This window comes from Oncorhynchus gorbuscha, linkage group LG05, assembly GCF_021184085.1.
Source record: "Oncorhynchus gorbuscha isolate QuinsamMale2020 ecotype Even-year linkage group LG05, OgorEven_v1.0, whole genome shotgun sequence".
In the NCBI taxonomy this organism is placed as follows: domain Eukaryota; kingdom Metazoa; phylum Chordata; class Actinopteri; order Salmoniformes; family Salmonidae; genus Oncorhynchus; species Oncorhynchus gorbuscha.
Genome location: NC_060177.1, coordinates 85,854,255 through 85,872,510, shown reverse-complemented (window position 1 = coordinate 85,872,510; position 18,256 = coordinate 85,854,255). Strand labels below are relative to the sequence as shown.

Below are 18,256 nucleotides of genomic sequence, written 5' to 3'. Positions count from 1 at the left end.
GCCGCTATAGAATTTTGAGACGGGGAGGCCGCTATAGAATTTTGAGACGGGGAGGCCGCTATAGAATTTTGAGACGGGGAGGCCGCTATAGAATTTTGAGACGGGGAGGCCGCTATAGAATTTTGAGACGGGGAGGCCGCTATAGAATTTTGAGACGGGGAGGCCGCTATAGAATTTTGAGACGGGGAGGCCGCTATAGAATTTTGAGACGGGGAGGCCGCTATAGAATTTTGAGACGGGGAGGCCGCTATAGAATTTTGAGACGGGGAGGCCGCTATAGAATTTTGAGACGGGGAGGCCGCTATAGAATTTTGAGACGGGGAGGCCGCTATAGAATATTGAGACGGGACGAGGAGGCCGCTATAGAATATTGAGACGGGACGAGGAGGCCGCTATAGAATATTGAGACGGGACGAGGAGGCCGCTATAGAATATTGAGACGGGACGAGGAGGCCGCTATAGAATATTGAGACGGGACGAGGAGGCCGCTATAGAATATTGAGAAGGGACGAGGAGGCCGCTATAGAATATTGAGAAGGGACGAGGAGGCCCCTATAGAATATTGAGAAGGGACGAGGAGGCACCTATAGAATATTGAGAAGGGACGAGGAGGCCCCTATAGAATATTGAGAAGGGACGAGGAGGCCCCTATAGAGTATTGAGAAGAGACGAGGAGGCCCCTATAGAGTATTGAGGTGCAGGGTAGGGGGTGTAGATGGGTCTGGGATGGCGATATGGCCTAAAAATCATATCTCGATTTTATTTATATATTGTAAATCATTATTTACAAAACATCAGAAATGTTTTTTTCTAAATAAGCTTTTGTTGTACAAATTTAAAGGTAGAATAAACAGCATTTTCAACAGTTGGCAATAATCTAGTGAATTCAGAGTTTGTGATAATATATCTAGGCTAAATATAAGCCTTCCACAATCATAAGACTCACTAATAATGTCATTATTTTATCAAAATTGTTTAACCTGCTGTTCTGTTGTAATTACTGATTTAGCTTTCAAGTCTGTCTATGAAAATGCAGTTTTTGTTTCAAATGTAAACCAGAACCATGCATAATACACGTTCACTAACAATGAATAACTTGTTGAAGCAAGCGTTATAGACAATTAACACAGGTCTCATAAACAATCCCACTAGCCCACATGCTGGTGAGTATCCAGCTAATCTTTTATATTTCTAGTCCATTTTGGTCCATTTTCGATCTATTTGCTAGCTAACAAGGCAGAACAGTGGAATTATGAACACATAATTGGTGTGTGTCCACGTGTGTGTAAACTGAGATTAAGCGGTGAAGCGAGAGGTTTCACTTTCCCCCAAATTTCTCCTGACTTCCCGCTTTTGGGACAACGACTCCCCATTGTTAGGGCGGAGACATGAGCATCTCATCATTATATACAGATCTCTGGTGTAAATGGGAAGGTGCACAGCACAGAAAGCGTGAAGGAGAGGAAACCAAAAAGACAGTATGCTGACATAAACGCTCATAAAAAATAAAAAGATACAGGCATTTGGAATATTGCGCAAAAACATTCATATGAATTAACTCTATATCACCCAGCCCTAGGCGGGAAGCAGTGTTCCTTCAGCTGGAGGTCAGAGCCTGCAGCTGGAGGTCAGAGCCTGCAGCTGGAGGTCAGAGCCTGCAGCTGGAGGTCAGAGCCTGCAGCTGGAGGTCAGAGCCTGCAGCTGGAGGTCAGAGCCTGCAGCTGGAGGTCAGAGCCTGCAGCTGGAGGTCAGAGCCTGCAGCTGGAGGTCAGAGCCTGCAGCTGGAGGTCAGAGCCTGCAGCTGGATGAGAACAGAGGAGGTAGGAGGAGAACGGGAGAGACTGGGAGACACCGTGCCACACTGTCAGTCAGCTGTGTATCAATAGGCTAATACCAAGTTTAATCTAACCCCCAGCTAGCCACTGCACCACTCTGTGTAGAAAGACACACACACACACACAGAAATACACACAGAAACACACGCAGAAACACACACAGACACACACACACAGACACACACACACACTGTTTTCCCAAAAATCAGTTATGGCATTAGTCCCTAAACAGTCATTAGCCAGCGCCAGTAATCCAGGGATTGTTAGGCTCAGCTTGTTAGCCACCCACCCCACCCTCATCATGATGTTATCTACTCAGTGGGAGGGCCCATAGGTGGAATAATCCATTGAGCTACACTGCATGGCGAAAAGTATGTGGACACCTGCTTGTCGAACATCTCATTCCAAAATCATGGGCATTCATATGGAGCTGGTCCCCCTTTTGCTGCTATAACAGCCTCCACTCTTCTGGGAAGGCTTTCCACTAGATGTTGGAACATTGCTGAGGGGACTTGCTTCCATTCAGCCACAAGAGCATTAGTGAGGTCGGGCACTGATGTTGGGCGATTAGGTCTGGCTTGCAGTCGACGTTCCAATTCAGTTGTTCGATAGAGTTGAGGTCAGGGTTCTGTGCAGGCCAATCAAGTTCTTCCACACCGATCTCAACAAACCATTTCTGTATGGACCTGGCTTTGTGCATGGGGGCATTGTCATGCTGAGACAAGAAAGGGCCTTCCCCAAACTGTTGCCGCAAAGTTGAAAACACAGAATCGTCTAGAAAGCCATTGTATGCTGTAGCATTACGATTTCCCGAACCATGAAAAACAGCCCCAGACCATTATTCTTTCTCCACCAAACTTTCCACTTTCCACTATGCATTGGGGCAGGTAGTGTTCTCCTGGCATCTGCCAAACCCAGATTCGTCTGTCGGACTGCCAGATGGTGAAACGTGATTCATTCCAAAGTCCAATGGCGGCGAGCTTTACACCACTCCAGCTGACGCTTGGCATTGCGCATGGTGATCTTAGTGTGCGGCTGCTCGGCCATGGAAATCCATTTCATGAAGCTCCTGACGAACAGTTATTGTGCTGTCGTTGCTTCCAGGGGCAGTTTGGAACTCAGTAGGGAGTGTTACAACCAAGGACAGACTATTTTTAGACGCTGCGCGCTTCGGCACTCGGCGGTCCCGTTCTGTGAGCTTGTGTGGCCTACCACTTCGCAGCTGAGCCGTTGTTTCTCCTAGACATTTCCACTTCACAATATCAACACTTACAGTTGTACGGGGCAGCTCTAACAGGGCAGAAATGTGATGAATTGACTTGTAGGAACGGTGGCATCCTATGACGGCGCACAATTGTCTGGGTTTAGCCGTCATTGTAAAAAACATATTTGTTCTTAACTGACTTGCCTCGTTAACTGAAGGTTCAATAAATCAATATAGATGAATGACGGTGCCACGTCGAAAGTCACTGAGCTCTTCAGGAAGGCGATTCTACTGCCAATGTTTGTCTATGGCAATTGCTTGGCTGTGTGCTCGATTTTATACACCCGTCAGCCATAGGTGTGGCTGAAAAAGATCAAGGACAACAACCACCTGAGCCACGGCCTGTTCACCCCGCTACCATCCAGAAGGAGAGGTCAGTACAGGTGCATCAAAGCTGGGACCAAGATAGATATTTTTCAATCTTAAGGACATCAGACTGTTAAATAGCCATCATTTGCCGGCTACCACCCGGTTACGCAACCGAACACCAGTCACTTTAATAATGGAACACCAGTCACTTTAATAATGGAACACCGGTCACTTTAATAATGGAAACACTTTAATAATGGAACAGTCACTTTAATAATGTTTCTTAGAGGCTGCTGCCCTATATACATAGACATGCAATCACTGGTCACTTTAATAATGGAACACTGGTCACTTTAATAATGGAACACTGGTCACTTTAATAATGGAACACCAGTCACTTTAATAATGGAACACTAGTCACTTTAATAATGGAACACCAGTCACTTTAATAATGGAACACTGGTCACTTTAATAATGGAACACTGGTCACTTTAATAATGGAACACTGGTCACTTTAATAATGGAACACCGGTCACTTTAATAATGGAACACCAGTCACTTTAATAATGGAACACCAGTCACTTTAATAATGGAACACTGGTCACTTTAATAATGGAACACCGGTCACTTTAATAATGGAACACTGGTCACTTTAATAATGGAACACTGGTCACTTTAATAATGGAACACTGGTCACTTTAATAATGGAACACTGGTCACTTTAATAATGGAACACTGGTCACTTTAATAATGGAACACCGGTCACTTTAATAATGTTTACATACTGCTTTACTCATCTCATATGTATATCATGTATTCTATTCCACTGTATATTAATCAATGCCACTCTGAAATTGCTCAATCTGATATAACAGTTGAAGTCAGAAGTTTACATACACTTAGGTTGGAGTCATTAAAACTAGTTTTTCAACCACTCCACAAATTTCTTGTTAACAAACTATAGTTTTGGCAAGTCGGTTAGGACACAAGTAATTTTCCCAGCAATTGTTTACAGACAGATTATTTCACTTGTAATTCACTGTTTCACAATTCCAGTGTGTCAGACGTTTACATACACTAAGTTGACTGTGCCTTTAAACAGCTTGGGAAATTCCAGAAAACAATGTCATGGCTTTAGAAGCTTCAGATAGGCTAATTGACGTAATTTGAGTCAATTGGAGGTGTACCTGTGGATGTATTTCAAGGCCAACCTTCAAACTCACCTCTGTGCTTGACATTGTGGGAAAATCTAAAGAAATCAGCCAAGACCTCAGAAAGATAATTGTAGACCTCCACAAGTCTGGTTCATCCTTGGGAGCAATTTCCAAGCACCTGATGGTACCACGTTCATCTGTACAAACAATAGTACGCAAGTATAAACACCATGGGACCACGCAGCCGTCATACCACTCAGGAAGGAGACGCATTCTGTCTCCTAAAGATTAATGTACTTTGGTGCAAAAAGTGCAAATCAATCCCAGAACAACAGCAAAGGACCTTGTGAAGATGCTGGAGGAAACGGGTACAAAAGTATCTATACCCACAGTAAAACAAGTCCTATATCGACATAACCTTAAGCTGCTCAGCAACGAAGAAGCCACTGCTCCAAAAGTGCCATTAAAAAGCCAGACTACGGTTTGCAACTGCACATGGGGACAAAGATCTTGCTTTTTGGAGAAATGTCCTCTGGTCTGATGAAACAACAATAGAACTGTTTGGCCATAATGACCATCGTTATGTTTGGAGGAAAAAGGGGGAGGCTTGCAAGCCGAAGAACACCATCCCAACCGTGAAGCATGGGGGTGGCAGCATCATGTTGTGGGGGTGCTTTGCTGCAGGAGGGACTGGTGCACTTCACACAATAGGTGGCATCATGGGGAGGGAAAATTATGGGGAAATATTGAAGCAACATCTCAAGACATCAGTCAGGAAGTTATAGCTTGGTCGCAAATGGGTCTTCCAAATGGACAATGACTCCAAGCATACTTCCAAATTTGTGGCAAAATGGCTTAAGGACAACAAAGTCAAGGTATTGGAGTGGCCATCACAAAGCCCTGACCTCAATCCTATAGAATATCTGCTAAATTGTGTATGTGACCATTAACATTGGTTTGAAGTTGCAGAATCCACTAATTTGAAGGCGTGTACTTTTGGCAATGTAGTGTATGTTTAGGGGGGTGGGAGAGCACTGACATGTGGAGCCTGTCAACAATTTAATGTTATTTGGATAGAGCCTGCCAACAATAGAATACTCTGACATACACTGTCAACTGTGGGACCTTTCCAAATAATGTCCAATCAATTGATTTCACCACAGGTGGACTCCAATCAAGTTGTAGAAACATTTCAAGGGTGATCAATGGAAACAGAATGCACCTGAGCTCCATTTAGAGTCTCATAGCAAAGTGTCGGAATACTTATGTAAATACAGTATTTCTCTGTTTTTTTAATACATTTTCAAAAATGTCCAGAAATATGTTTTCGCTTTGTCATAATGGGGTGTGTCGATTGCTGAGGAAACTGTTTCATTGCATCTGTTTTAGAATAAGGCTGTAACGTAACAAAATGTGAAAAAAGTTGAGGGGTCTGAATAGTTTCCAAAGGCGCTGTGTTCATGAATGAATGAATTGGTTGTTTTTGGAAATGTGTGTCTGTGTGTGGGGGGGCAGCATTTGTTAATAGCATAGGCGTGGGAGCAGAGTCATGAGAAACGGGACCATTCTCTTCCAGATAATCTCCCTCCGCCCCAATCTTCATTCCACCGTTATTACAGCTACGTGTGTGTGTGTGTGTGTGTGTGTGTGTGTGTGTGTGTGTGTGTGTGTGTGTGTGTGTGTGTGTGTGTGTGTGTGTGTGTGTGTGTGTGTGTGTGTGTGTGTGTGTGTGTGTGTGTGTGTGTGTGTGTGTGTGTGTGTGTGTGTGTGTGTGTGTGTGTGTGTGTGTGTGACTGTGTGTGTGTGTGTGACTGTGTGTGTGTGTGTGACTGTGTGTGTGTGTGACTGTGTGTGTCCTTCCTGTTACACACCATTACATAGGCCTATTTTTGGTTGGTTGTTTGTTCGTGTCTGCTCCCAGACGTCAGTCGATTCTGTTTCCAGAATATTGTCATCAGCGATCAAATATTTGCCCCTTGGTGTGAGGGAGGGAGGGAAGAGAGGGAGGCAGAGAAGGAGGGGATTGAGAAAGGAGGGGAGGGAAGGGAGGGAGGGAAGGGTGGGAGGTGGGGAAGGAGAGAGGGAGGCAGAGAAGGAGGGGATTGAGAAAGGAGGGGAGGGAAGGGAGGGAGGGAAGGGTGGGAGGTGGGGAAGGAGAGAGGGAGGCAGAGAAGGAGGGGATTGAGAAAGGAGGGGAGGGAGGGAGGGAGGGAAGGGTGGGAGGCGGGAAGGAGAGAGGGAGGCAGAGAAGGAGGGGATTGAGAAAGGAGGGGAGGGAAGGGAGGGAGGGAAGGGTGGGAGGTGGGGAAGGAGAGAGGGAGGCAGAGAAGGAGGGGATTGAGAAAGGAGGGGAGGGAAGGGAGGGAGGGAAGGGTGGGAGGTGGGGAAGGAGAGAGGGAGGCAGAGGAGGGGATTGAGAAAGGAGGGGAGGGAGGGAGGGAGGGAGGGAAGGGTGGGAGGCGGGGAAGGAGAGAGGGAGGGAGAGAAGGAGGGGATTGAGAAAGGAGGGGAGGGAAGGGAGGGAGGGAAGGGTGGGAGGTGGGGAAGGAGAGAGGGAGGCAGAGAAGGAGGGGATTGAGAAAGGAGGGGAGGGGAGGGAGGGAGGGAAGGGTGGGAGGTGGGGAAGGAGAGGGAGGCAGAGAAGGAGGGGATTGAGAAAGGAGGGGAGGGGAGGGAGGGAGGGAAGGGTGGGAGGTGGGGAAGGAGAGAGGGAGGCAGAGAAGGAGGGGATTGAGAAAGGAGGGGAGGGGAGGGAGGGAGGGAAGGGTGGGAGGTGGGGAAGGAGAGAGGGAGGTGGGGAGGGAGGGAAGGGTGGGAGGCGAGGGAGGCAGAGAAGGAGGGGATTGAGAAAGGAGAGGGGAGGGAGGGAGGGAGGGAGGGAAGGGTGGGAGGTGGGGAAGGAGAGAGGGAGGTGGGGAGGGTGGGAGGCGGAAGGAGAGAGGGAGGCAGAGAAGGAGGGTATTGAGAAAGGTGGGGAGGGGAGGGAGGGAAGAAGGGTGGGAGGCGGGGAAGGAGAGAGGGAAGCAGAGAAGGAGGGGATTGAGAAAGGAGGGGAGGGAGGGAGGGAGGGAGGGAAGGGTGGGAGACGGGGAAGGAGAGAGGGAGGCGGAGAAGGAGGAGGGGATTGAGAAAGGTGGGGAGGGAGGGAGGCATGGAGGGGAGAATGATTTTTGGTGGGAGGATGGGTTGTGTGTACTGGCGTTTTGCTGCTCCACTGTAGCTGGCCACTCATCACATGATGTGCAGCCATTTGCAAACTACTGGCAGCCCTATTCAGTAATATATCAGCCATTATTTCATAAAGCCTTTTTATCACACAACATGCAGGCAGGCAAGGTGAGACCGGTCCGACAGGGACTGACAGTTTCAGTTATGAAGGCAGAACATTTTGACACACATCCAGCTGTATGCAAAGTACAGGCAGCGCCGTTCAGGAATATGTCAGCCATTATTTCAAATAGGCTATGATTTTACACACACACACACACACACACACACACACACACACACACACACACACACACACACACACACACACACACACACACACACACACACACACACACACACACACACACACACACACACACACCTCTCTCTACCTCTCTCTCTCGCTCTCCCTCTCTCTTGGGGTCATGCAAGTTCGTCCTGTCAACAGATACACCAGCTGTAATCTAGATAACCTCTGCTCCTGGAGATAATAGACCGTGCAGCCTTTTGTTCCAGCCCAGCACTGACACAAATAATTAAGTAATCATGGTGCGAGATCCACCCACACTGCAGGGCCTGTTTGGACCAGAGTTGCCAGTCCCTGCTCTAGAGGTTCATCAAGTTTTAGTAGACAGTCAGTGGAACACAGAGAACTCTCTTCTCAGGAGGGGTCAGTGAGGGTTCTCTCACTGTTGATGATTCATTCATAAACACCTGAACTTTGACCCCGACCTACCTAGACCCATGTGGTTACATGAACACACACACACACTACGAGCACTGCCTTCTGTTCAACGGCTAATGTTCAAGTCATATTCTGGTTGAACACACTGTGTAACCCACTCAGCTTGATGTTCCCCGTGTGACCTGATCATAATGTTCAACTAACCATATCAATTGAGGCTAAATGTATTATGGTGTTCCCAGCTATCATTAAATGTCTCATAATGTGTAATGCGCTGCGTGTATTGCACTGTAAACCACACCTGGGTTCAAATCCTGTTTGAAATCTTTTACATACTTTGAGCCAGATGGGCAGAGTTTGCAGTTTTGGGACCATTCTGTTGATTCATTATGCCAGACAAGCTCAATCAAGCACAGATAAAGTATTTAAATGATTTTGAACATATTTGAACCCAGGACGTGTGTGTGGGGGGGGGGTGTATTGTGAATGCTGATGGCTGGACATGTAGAGCAGGTCAGACTAGAATAGTGTCTAGCTTTTCACCCCTCCTGTCTGGTTCTATTCTTTCTCTCTCTGACCTCCCCTACTTTAAACATACCACACATGGTGTGGAGGTGTGTAAACACGTGTCCTTTGTATACTCTGATGGTCTATTCAAGGGCTGTATGTCCTTTACATAGCTGAGCTGGGTCAGAGTGGCTGAGGAGGTTTCTGTTCTGACAGAGATCTGAGCTGGGTCAGAGTGGCTGAGGAGGTTTCTGTTCTGACAGAGATCTGAGCTGGGTCAGAGTGGCTGAGGAGGTTTCTGTTCTGACAGAGATCTGAGCTGGGTCAGAGTGGCTGAGGAGGTTTCTGTTCTGACAGAGATCTGAGCTGGGTCAGAGTGGCTGAGGAGGTTTCTGTTCTGACAGAGATCTGAGCTGGGTCAGAGTGGCTGAGGAGGTTTCTGTTCTGACAGAGATCTGAGCTGGGTCAGAGTGGCTGAGGAGGTTTCTGTTCTGACAGAGATCTGAGCTGGGTCAGAGTGGCTGAGGAGGTTTCTGTTCTGACAGAGATCTGAGCTGGGTCAGAGTGGCTGAGGAGGTTTCTGTTCTGACAGAGAGCTGAGCTGGGTCAGAGTGGCTGAGGAGGTTTCTGTTCTGACAGAGATCTGAGCTGGGTCAGAGTGGCTGAGGAGGTTTCTGTTCTGACAGAGATCTGAGCTGGGTCAGAGTGGCTGAGGAGGTTTCTGTTCTGACAGAGATCTGAGCTGGGTCAGAGTGGCTGAGGAGGTTTCTGTTCTGACAGAGATCTGAGCTGGGTCAGAGTGGCTGAGGAGGTTTCTGTTCTGACAGAGAGCTGAGCTGGGTCAGAGTGGCTGAGGAGGTTTCTGTTCTGACAGAGAGCTGAGCTGGGTCAGAGTGGCTGAGGAGGTTTCTGTTCTGACAGAGAGCTGAGCTGGGTCAGAGTGGCTGAGGAGGTTTCTGTTCTGACAGAGATCTGAGCTGGGTCAGAGTGGCTGAGGAGGTTTCTGTTCTGACAGAGATCTGAGCTGGGTCAGAGTGGCTGAGGAGGTTTCTGTTCTGACAGAGATCTGAGCTGGGTCAGAGTGGCTGAGGAGGTTTCTGTTCTGACAGAGATCTGAGCTGGGTCAGAGTGGCTGAGGAGGTTTCTGTTCTGACAGAGAGCTGAGCTGGGTCAGAGTGGCTGAGGAGGTTTCTGTTCTGACAGAGATCTGAGCTGGGTCAGAGGAAATTAATTGCTGACAGAAGTTAAATCTGTCATTCTAATCCTAATTCTTAATCCCTCTCCTCTCCTGTCTCTTTCCATCCCCTCCTCCACCTTTCCTCTCTTCTTTCTCTCTCCTTCCCTCTCTTCTTCTATCTCCTTCCCTCTCTTCTTCTATCTCCTTCCCTCTCTTCTTCTCTCTCCTTCCCTCTCTTCTTCTCTCCTTTCCTCTCTTCTTCTCTCCTTTCCTCTCTTCTTTCTCTCTCCTTCCCTCTCTTCTTCTATCTCCTTCCCTCTCTTCTTCTCTCTCCTTCCCTCTCTTCTTCTCTCCTTTCCTCTCTTCTTCTCTCCTTCCCTCTTTTCTTCTCTCTCCTTCACTCTCTTCTTCTCTCCTTCCCTCTCTTCTTCTCTCTCCTTCCCTCTCTTCTTCTCTCCTTTCCTCTCTTCTTCTCTCCTTCCCTCTTTTCTTCTCTCTCCTTCACTCTCTTCTTCTCTCCTTTCCTCTCTTCTTCTCTCCTTTCCTCTCTTCTTTCTCTCTCCTTCCCTCTCTTCTTCTCTCTCCTTCCCTCTCTTCTTCTCTCTCCTTCCCTCTCTTCTTCTCTCCTTTCCTCTCTTCTTCTCTCCTTTCCTCTCTTCTTTCTCTCTCCTTCCCTCTCTTCTTCTCTCTCCTTCCCTCTCTTCTTCTCTCTCCTTCCCTCTCTTCTTCTCTCCTTTCCTCTCTTCTTCTCTCCTTTCCTCTCTTCTTCTCTCTCCTTCCTCTCTTCTTTCTCTCTCCTTCCCTCTCTTCTTCTCTCTCCTTCCCTCTCTTCTTCTCTCTCCTTCCCTCTCTTCTTCTCTCTCCTTTCCTCTCTTCTTTCTCTCTCCTTCCCTCTCTTCTTCTCTCTCCTTCCCTCTCTTCTTCTCTCTCCTTCCCTCTCTTCTTCTCTCCTTTCCTCTCTTCTTCTCTCCTTTCCTCTCTTCTTCTCTCCTTTCCTCTCTTCTTCTCTCTCCTTCTCTTTTCTTCTCTCTCCTTCTCTCTCCTTCCCTCTCTTCTTCTCTCTCCTTCCCTCTCTTCTCTCTCCTTCCCTCTCTTCTCTCTCCTTCCCTCTCTTCTCTCTCCTTTCCTCTCTTCTCTCTCCTTCTCTCTCCTTCTCTCTCCTTCTCTCTCCTTCTCTCTCCTTCTCTCTCCTTTCCTCTCTTCTTCTCTCTCCTTCCCTCTCTTCTCTCTCCTTCCCTCTCCTTCTCTCTCCTTCCCTCTCCTCTCTTCACCTCTCTCCTTCTCTCTTCTTCACCTCTCCTCTCTTCTTCTTCTTTCTCCTTCCCTCTCTTCTTCTCTTCTCTCTCCTTCCCTCTCTTCTTCTCTCTCCTTTCCTCTCTTCTTCTCTCTCCTTCCCTCTCTTCTCTTCTCTCTCCTTCCCTCTCTTCTCTCTCCTTTCCTCTCTTCTCTTCTCTCTCCTTTCCTCTCTTCTTCTCTCTCCTTCCCTCTCTCCTTCCCTCTCTTCTCTCTCCTTTCCTCTTTTCTTCTCTCTCCTTTCCTCTCATCTTCTCACCACTTCCCTCTTTTCTTCTCTCTCCTTCCCTCTCGTCTCTCTCCTTCTCTCTCCTTTCCTCTCTTCTTCTCTCTCCTTCCCTCTCTTCTCTCTCCTTCCCTCTCCTGCTCTCCTCCTTCTCCTTTCCTCTCTTCTTCTCTCTTCTCTCTTCTTCACCTCTCTTCTTCTCCTCTCTCCTTCCCTCTCTTCTTCTCTTCTCTCTCCTTCTCTCTTCTTCTCCTCTCTCCTTCCCTCTCTTCTTCTCCTCTCTCCTTCTCTCTTCTTCTCCTCTCTCCTTCCCTCTCTTCTTCTCCTCTCTCCTTCCCTCTCTTCTTCTCCTCTCTCCTTCCCTCTCTTCTTCTCTTCTCTCACCTACCCTCTCTTCTTCACTCTTCTTTTCCCACCTACCCTCTCTTCTTCACTCTTCTTTTCCCACCTACCCTCTCTTCTTCTCTTCTTCCCTCTCCTCCCTCTCTTCTTCTCCTCACTCCTCTCTCTTTCGGTCTCTTCTTCTCTCTCCTTCTCTTCTTCTTTCTCCTGCCCTCTCTTCTTCTTCTCTTCTTTTCTCTCCTTCCCTCTCTTCTCCTCTCCTTCCCTCCCACTGTTTAGAGGGTTCCAGGGTCAATGTTGTATTTGAGTAAGGAATATGAGCGGGGGGAATTAACTGTGCTGTGTTGCTGCAGTTCACACATTCCTCACCTACTCTCCCCCCCCACAGCACCTTACCCTGCCAGCTCTGTGACAACACCATAGAGGCCTCCTCACCCTGTCTGTCTTTGTCCATCTACCTCTCTCTCTCTATTCCGGCCATCTCTCGGTGACGACACATTCAAAGAAGTCTGGGGTTCACGCCCTAAATCTCCTTGTCCCGTCCAGCCAGCTCTGTGACGACACATTCAGAGAGGTCTGGGGTTGTTCTTTGCCCCTAATCCGTTGTCTGTGTTTCCCTGTGTGTCGCTCAGGGTCGGGTGGAGGTGGAAGCCGGGAACGAGAACATGAAGTTTGAGACGGGACCCTTCTCCTACTACGGAGTCATGGCCCTCAGTGCTCCCACGTTAGGTGAGTCCTCTCTCTCTCTTCCATTACTCTGTCTGTTTCTCTTCTATCTCTCTCTCCTCCATTACTCTGTCTGTTTCTCTTCTATCTCTCTCTCCTCCATTACTCTGTCTGTTTCTCTTCTATCTCTCTCTCCTCCATTACTCTGTCTGTTTCTCTTCTATCTCTCTCAAACTCTGTTCTCTCTCTCCTCCATTACTCTGTCTGTTTCTCTTCTATCTATCTCTCCTCCATTACTCTGTCTGTTTCTCTTCTATCTCTCTCAAACTCTGTTCTCTGTCTGTTTCTCTTCTATCTCTCTCTCTTCCATTACTCTGTCTGTTTCTCTTCGATCTCTCTCTCCTCCATTACTCTGTCTGTTTCTCTTCTATCTCTCTCAAACTCTGTTCTCTCTCTCCTCCATTACTCTGTCTGTTTCTCTTCTATCTATCTCTCCTCCATTACTCTGTCTGTTTCTCTTCTATCTATCTCTCCTCCATTACTCTGTCTGTTTCTCTTCTATCTCTCTCAAACTCTGTTCTCTCTCTCCTCCATTACTCTGTCTGTTTCTCTTCTATCTATCTCTCCTCCATTACTCTGTCTGTTTCTCTTCTATCTCTCTCTCCTCCATTACTCTGTCTGTTTCTCTTCTATCTCTCTCTCCTCCATTACTCTGTCTGTTTCTCTTCTATCTCTCTCTCCTCCATTACTCTGTCTGTTTCTCTTCTATCTCACTCTCCTCCATTACTCTGTTTCTCTTCTATCTCTCTCTCCTCTATTACTCTGTCTGTTTCTCTTCTATCTCTCTCCTCTGTTACTCTGTCTGTTTCTCTTCTATCTCTCTCCTGTGTTACTCTGTCTGTTTCTCTTCTATCTCTCTCTCCTCCATTACTCTGTCTGTTTCTCTTCTATCTCTCTCTCCTCCATTACTCTGTCTGTTTCTCTTCTATCTCTCTCAAACTCTGTTCTCTCTCTCCTCCATTACTCTGTCTGTCTCTCTTCTATCTCTCTCTCCTCTATTACTCTGTCTGTTTCTCTTCTATCTCTCTCCTCTGTTACTCTGTCTGTTTCTCTTCTATCTCTCTCCTGTGTTACTCTGTCTGTTTCTCTTCTATCTATCTCTCCTCCATTACTCTGTCTATTTCTCTTCTATCTCTCTCTCCTCCATTACTCTGTCTGTTTCTCTTCTATCTCTCTCAAACTCTGTTCTCTCTCTCCTCCATTACTCTGTCTGTTTCTCTTCTATCTCTCTCAAACTCTGTTCTCTCTCTCCTCCATTACTCTGTCTGTTTCTCTTCTATCTCTCTCTCCATTACTCTCTGTCTCCTATCTCTCTCCTCTGTTACTCTGTCTGTTTCTCTTCTATCTCTCTCTCCTCCATTACTCTGTCTGTTTCTCTTCTATCTCTCTCTCCTCCATTACTCTGTCTGTTTCTATTCTATCTCTCTCCTGTGTTACTCTGTCTGTTTCTCATCTATCTCTCCTCCGTTACTCTGTCTGTTTCTCTTCTATCTCTCCTCCATTACTCTGTCTGTTTCTATTCTATCTCTCTCCTGTGTTACTCTGTCTGTTTCTCTTCTATCTATCTCTCCTCCGTTACTCTGTCTGTTTCTCTTCTATCTCTCCTCCATTACTCTGTCTGTTTCTATTCTATCTCTCTCCTGTGTTACTCTGTCTGTTTCTCTTCTATCTCTCTCTCCTCCATTACTCTGTCTGTTTCTCTTCTATCTCTCTCAAACTCTGTTCTCACTCTCCTCCATTACTCTGTCTGTTTCTCTTCTATCTCTCTCAAACTCTGTTCTCTCTCTCCTCCGTTACTCTCTGTCTCTCTTCTATCTCTCTCTCCTCCATTACTCTGTCTGTTTCTCTTCTATCTCTCTCCTCTGTTACTCTGTCTGTTTCTCTTCTATCTCTCTCCTCTGTTACTCTGTCTGTTTCTCTTCTATCTCTCTCTCCTGTGTTACTCTGTCTGTTTCTCTTCTATCTCTCTCTCCTCTGTTACTCTGTCTGTTTTAGTCTTCTATCTCTCTCAAACTCTGTTCTCTCTCTCCTCCATTACTCTGTCTGTTTCTCTTCTATCTCTCTCTCCTCCATTACTCTGTCTATCTCTCTCCTCTGTTACTCTGTTTCTCTTCTATCTCACTCTCCTCCATTACTCTGTCTGTTTCTCTTCTATCTCTCTCAAACTCTGTTCTCTCTCTCCTCCGTTACTCTGCCTCTCTTCTATCTCTCTCAAACTCTGTTCTCTCTCTCCTCCGTTACCTCTGCCTCTCTTCTATCTCTCTCAAACTCTGTTCTCTCTCTCCTCCGTTACTCTGCCTCTCTTCTATCTCTCTCAAACTCTGTTCTCTCTCTCCTCCGTTACTCTGCCTCTCTTCTATCTCAAACTCTGTTCTCTCTCTCCTCCGTTACTCTGCCTCTCTTCTATCTCAAACTCTGTTCTCTCTCTCCTCCGTTACTCTGCCTCTCTTCTATCTCAAACTCTGTTCTCACTCTCCTCCATTACTCTGTCTGTTTCTCTTCTATCTCACTCTCCTCCATTACTCTGTCTGTTTCTCTTCTATCTCTCTCAAACTCTGTTCTCTCTCTCCTCCGTTACTCTCTGCCTCTCTTCTATCTCTCTCAAACTCTGTTCTCTCTCTCCTCCGTTACTCTCTGCCTCTCTTCTATCTCAAATTCTGTTCTCTCTCTCCTTCACTCCAGTAGCATTTTACTCCCTTGGTTTCAGTGGCTTTCTGTTGTCAGTTGTCATGACTGTTGAGGATTGCCAAACTTCAGTGGGTAATGTGTTGAGATGTCTCACTGCTAACATCTAGTGGCCAGGAGATAGATTGACTATGCATATGTGGCCAGGAGATAGATTGACTATGCAGATGTGGCCAGGAGATAGATTGACTATGCAGATGTGGCCAGGAGATAGATTGACTATGCAGATGTGGCCAGGAGATAGATTGACTATGCAGATGTAGCCAGGAGATATACACTGATTATTCAAAACATTAGGAACACCTGCTTTTTCCATGACATAGACTGAACAGGTGAATCCAGGTGAAAGCTAATGATCCCTTATTCATGTCACGTTGTTAAACCCACTTTGATCAGTGTAGTTGAAGATGAATCGCATGAGTGGAAATGAAAACTGCCCTCAGAACAGTCTGTTGTGTTGCTGCCATGTTGTTGTCATGTTGTGTTGCTAACATGCTGTGTTGTCATGTGTTGCTGCCTTGCTGTTGTTGTCTTAGGTCTCTCTTTATGTAGTGTTGTGGTGTCTCCCTTGTCGAGATGTGTGTTTTGTCCTATATTTATATTTGATTTTTAATCCCAGGCCCCCAGTTCCGGCGGGAGGCCTTTTGCCTTTTTGTAGGCCGTCATTGTAAATAAGAATTTGTTCTTAACTGACGTGACTAGTTAAATAATGACATTTTGAAAGAAAACTTAGTCTCGCTGATTGGTCAGTTCACAGCACTGCTAAACCCTTGTTTCTGATTTCAAGGGGAGGAGGATTTCTAAGCATTGAGGCAATTGAGACATGGATTGTGTGTTTGTGCCATTCAGAGGGTGAATGAGCAAGACAACAGATTTGAAGTGATCAGTGTAGTTGTCAGTAGTTGAAAAGTGGTGTAGTTGAAAAGTGGTGTAGTTGTCGGAAGTTGATAACTGTGGTAGTTGACCCGTGTAGTTGACCCGTGTAGTTGACCCGTGTAGTTGACCAGTGTAGTAGTCAGTAGTTGGTGAGAGTAGTAGTGGTCGGTAGTTGATCGGCGTAGTGGTCTGTAGTTGATCAGCGTAGTGGTCGGTAGTTGATCGGCGTAGTTGACCAGTGTAGTTGACCGGTGTAGTTGACCGGTGTAGTTGATCAGTGTAGTAGTCAGTAGTTGGTGAGAGTAGTAGTGGTCGGTAGTTGATCGGCGTAGTGGCCGGTAGTTGATCGGCGTAGTGGTCGGTAGTTGATCGGCGTGGTCGGTAGTTGGTGATCGGCGTAGTGGTCGGTAGTTGATCGGCGTAGTGGTCGGTAGTTGATCGGGCGTAGTGGTCGGTAGTTGATCGGCGTAGTGGTCGGTAGTTGATCGGCGTAGTGGTCGGTAGTTGATCGGCGTAGTGGTCGGTAGTTGATCGGCGTAGTGGTCGGTAGTTGATCGGCGTAGTGGTCGGTAGTTGATCGGCGTAGTGGTCGGTAGTTGATCGGCGTGGTGGTCGGTAGTTGATCGGCGTAGTTGTCCGTAGTGGTCGGTAGTTGATCGGCGTAGTGGTCGGTAGTTGATCTGCGTAGTGGTCGGTAGTTGATCGGAGTAGTTGTCCGTAGTGGTCGGTAGTTGGCGTAGTTGTCCGTAGTGGTCGGTAGTGATCGGCGATCGTAGTGGCGGTAGTTGATCGGCGTAGTTGTCCGTAGTGGTCGGTAGTTGATCGTAGTGGTCGGTAGTTAATCTGCGTAGTGGTCGGTAGTTGATCGGCGTGGTGGTCGGTAGTTGATCGGCGTAGTGGTCGGTAGTTGATCGGCGTAGTGGTCGGTAGTTGATCGGCGTGGTGGTCGGTAGTTGATTGGTGTAGTTGATCGGCGTAGTGGTCCGTAGTTGATCGGCGTAGTTGTCCGTAGTGATCGGTAGTTGATCGGCGTAGGTGTCCGTAGTGGTCGGTAGTTGATCGGCGTAGTGGTCGTAGTGGTGTAGTTGATCGGCGTAGTGGTCGGTAGTTGATCGGCGTAGTGGTCGGTAGTGGATCGGCGTAGTGGTCGGTTGATCGTAGTTGCGTAGTGGTCGGTAGTTGATCGGCGTAGTGGTCGGTAGTTGATCGGCGTAGTGGTGTAGTTGATCGGCGTAGTGGTGTAGTTGATCGGCGTAGTTGTCCGTAGTGGTCGGTAGTTGATCGCGTAGTTGTCCGTAGTGGTCGGTAGTTGATCGGCGAGTGGTCCGTAGTGGTCGGTAGTTGATCGGCGTAGTGGTCGGTAGTTGATCGGCGTAGTGGTCGGTAGTTGATCGGCGTGGTGGTCGGTAGTTGATCGGCGTAGTGGTCGGTAGTTGATCGGCGTAGTTGTCCGTAGTGGTCGGTAGTTGATTGGCGTAGTTGATCGGCGTAGTGGTCGGTAGTTGATCGGCGTAGTAGTCCGTAGTTGATCGGCGTAGTAGTTGATCCGTAGTGGTCGGTAGTTGATCGGCGTAGTGGTCCGTAGTGGTCGGTAGTTGATCGGCGTAGTGGTCGGTAGTTGATCGGCGTAGTGGTCGGTAGTTGATCGGCGTGGTGGTCGGTAGTTGATCGGCGTAGTGGTCGGTAGTTGATCGGCGTAGTTGTCCGTAGTGGTCGGTAGTTGATCGGCGTAGTGGTCGGTAGTTGATCGGCGTAGTAGTCCGTAGTTGATTAGATCGTAGTTGATCGGCGTAGTTGTCCGTAGTGATCGGTAGTTGATCGGCGTAGGTGTCCGTAGTGGTCGGTAGTTGATCGGCGTAGTGGTCCGTAGTGGTCGGTAGTTGATCGGCGTAGTTGTCCGTAGTGGATCGGCGTAGTGGTCGGTAGTGGATCGGCGTAGTGGTCGGTAGTTGATCGGCGTAGTGGTC

General features: G+C 47.5%; 1 protein-coding gene across 1 annotated transcript in view; it reads left to right on the top strand.

Moving 5' to 3' along the window:
• Nucleotides 1-18,256, top strand: part of LOC124036609 (metal transporter CNNM4-like) — an 85,263-nt gene that overhangs the window by 53,448 nt on the left and 13,559 nt on the right. The window contains exon 5 of the mRNA XM_046351409.1: nucleotides 12,635-12,731. Coding sequence (XP_046207365.1) covers nucleotides 12,635-12,731 — 97 coding nt within the window. The remainder of the gene's footprint in view (nucleotides 1-12,634; nucleotides 12,732-18,256) is intronic.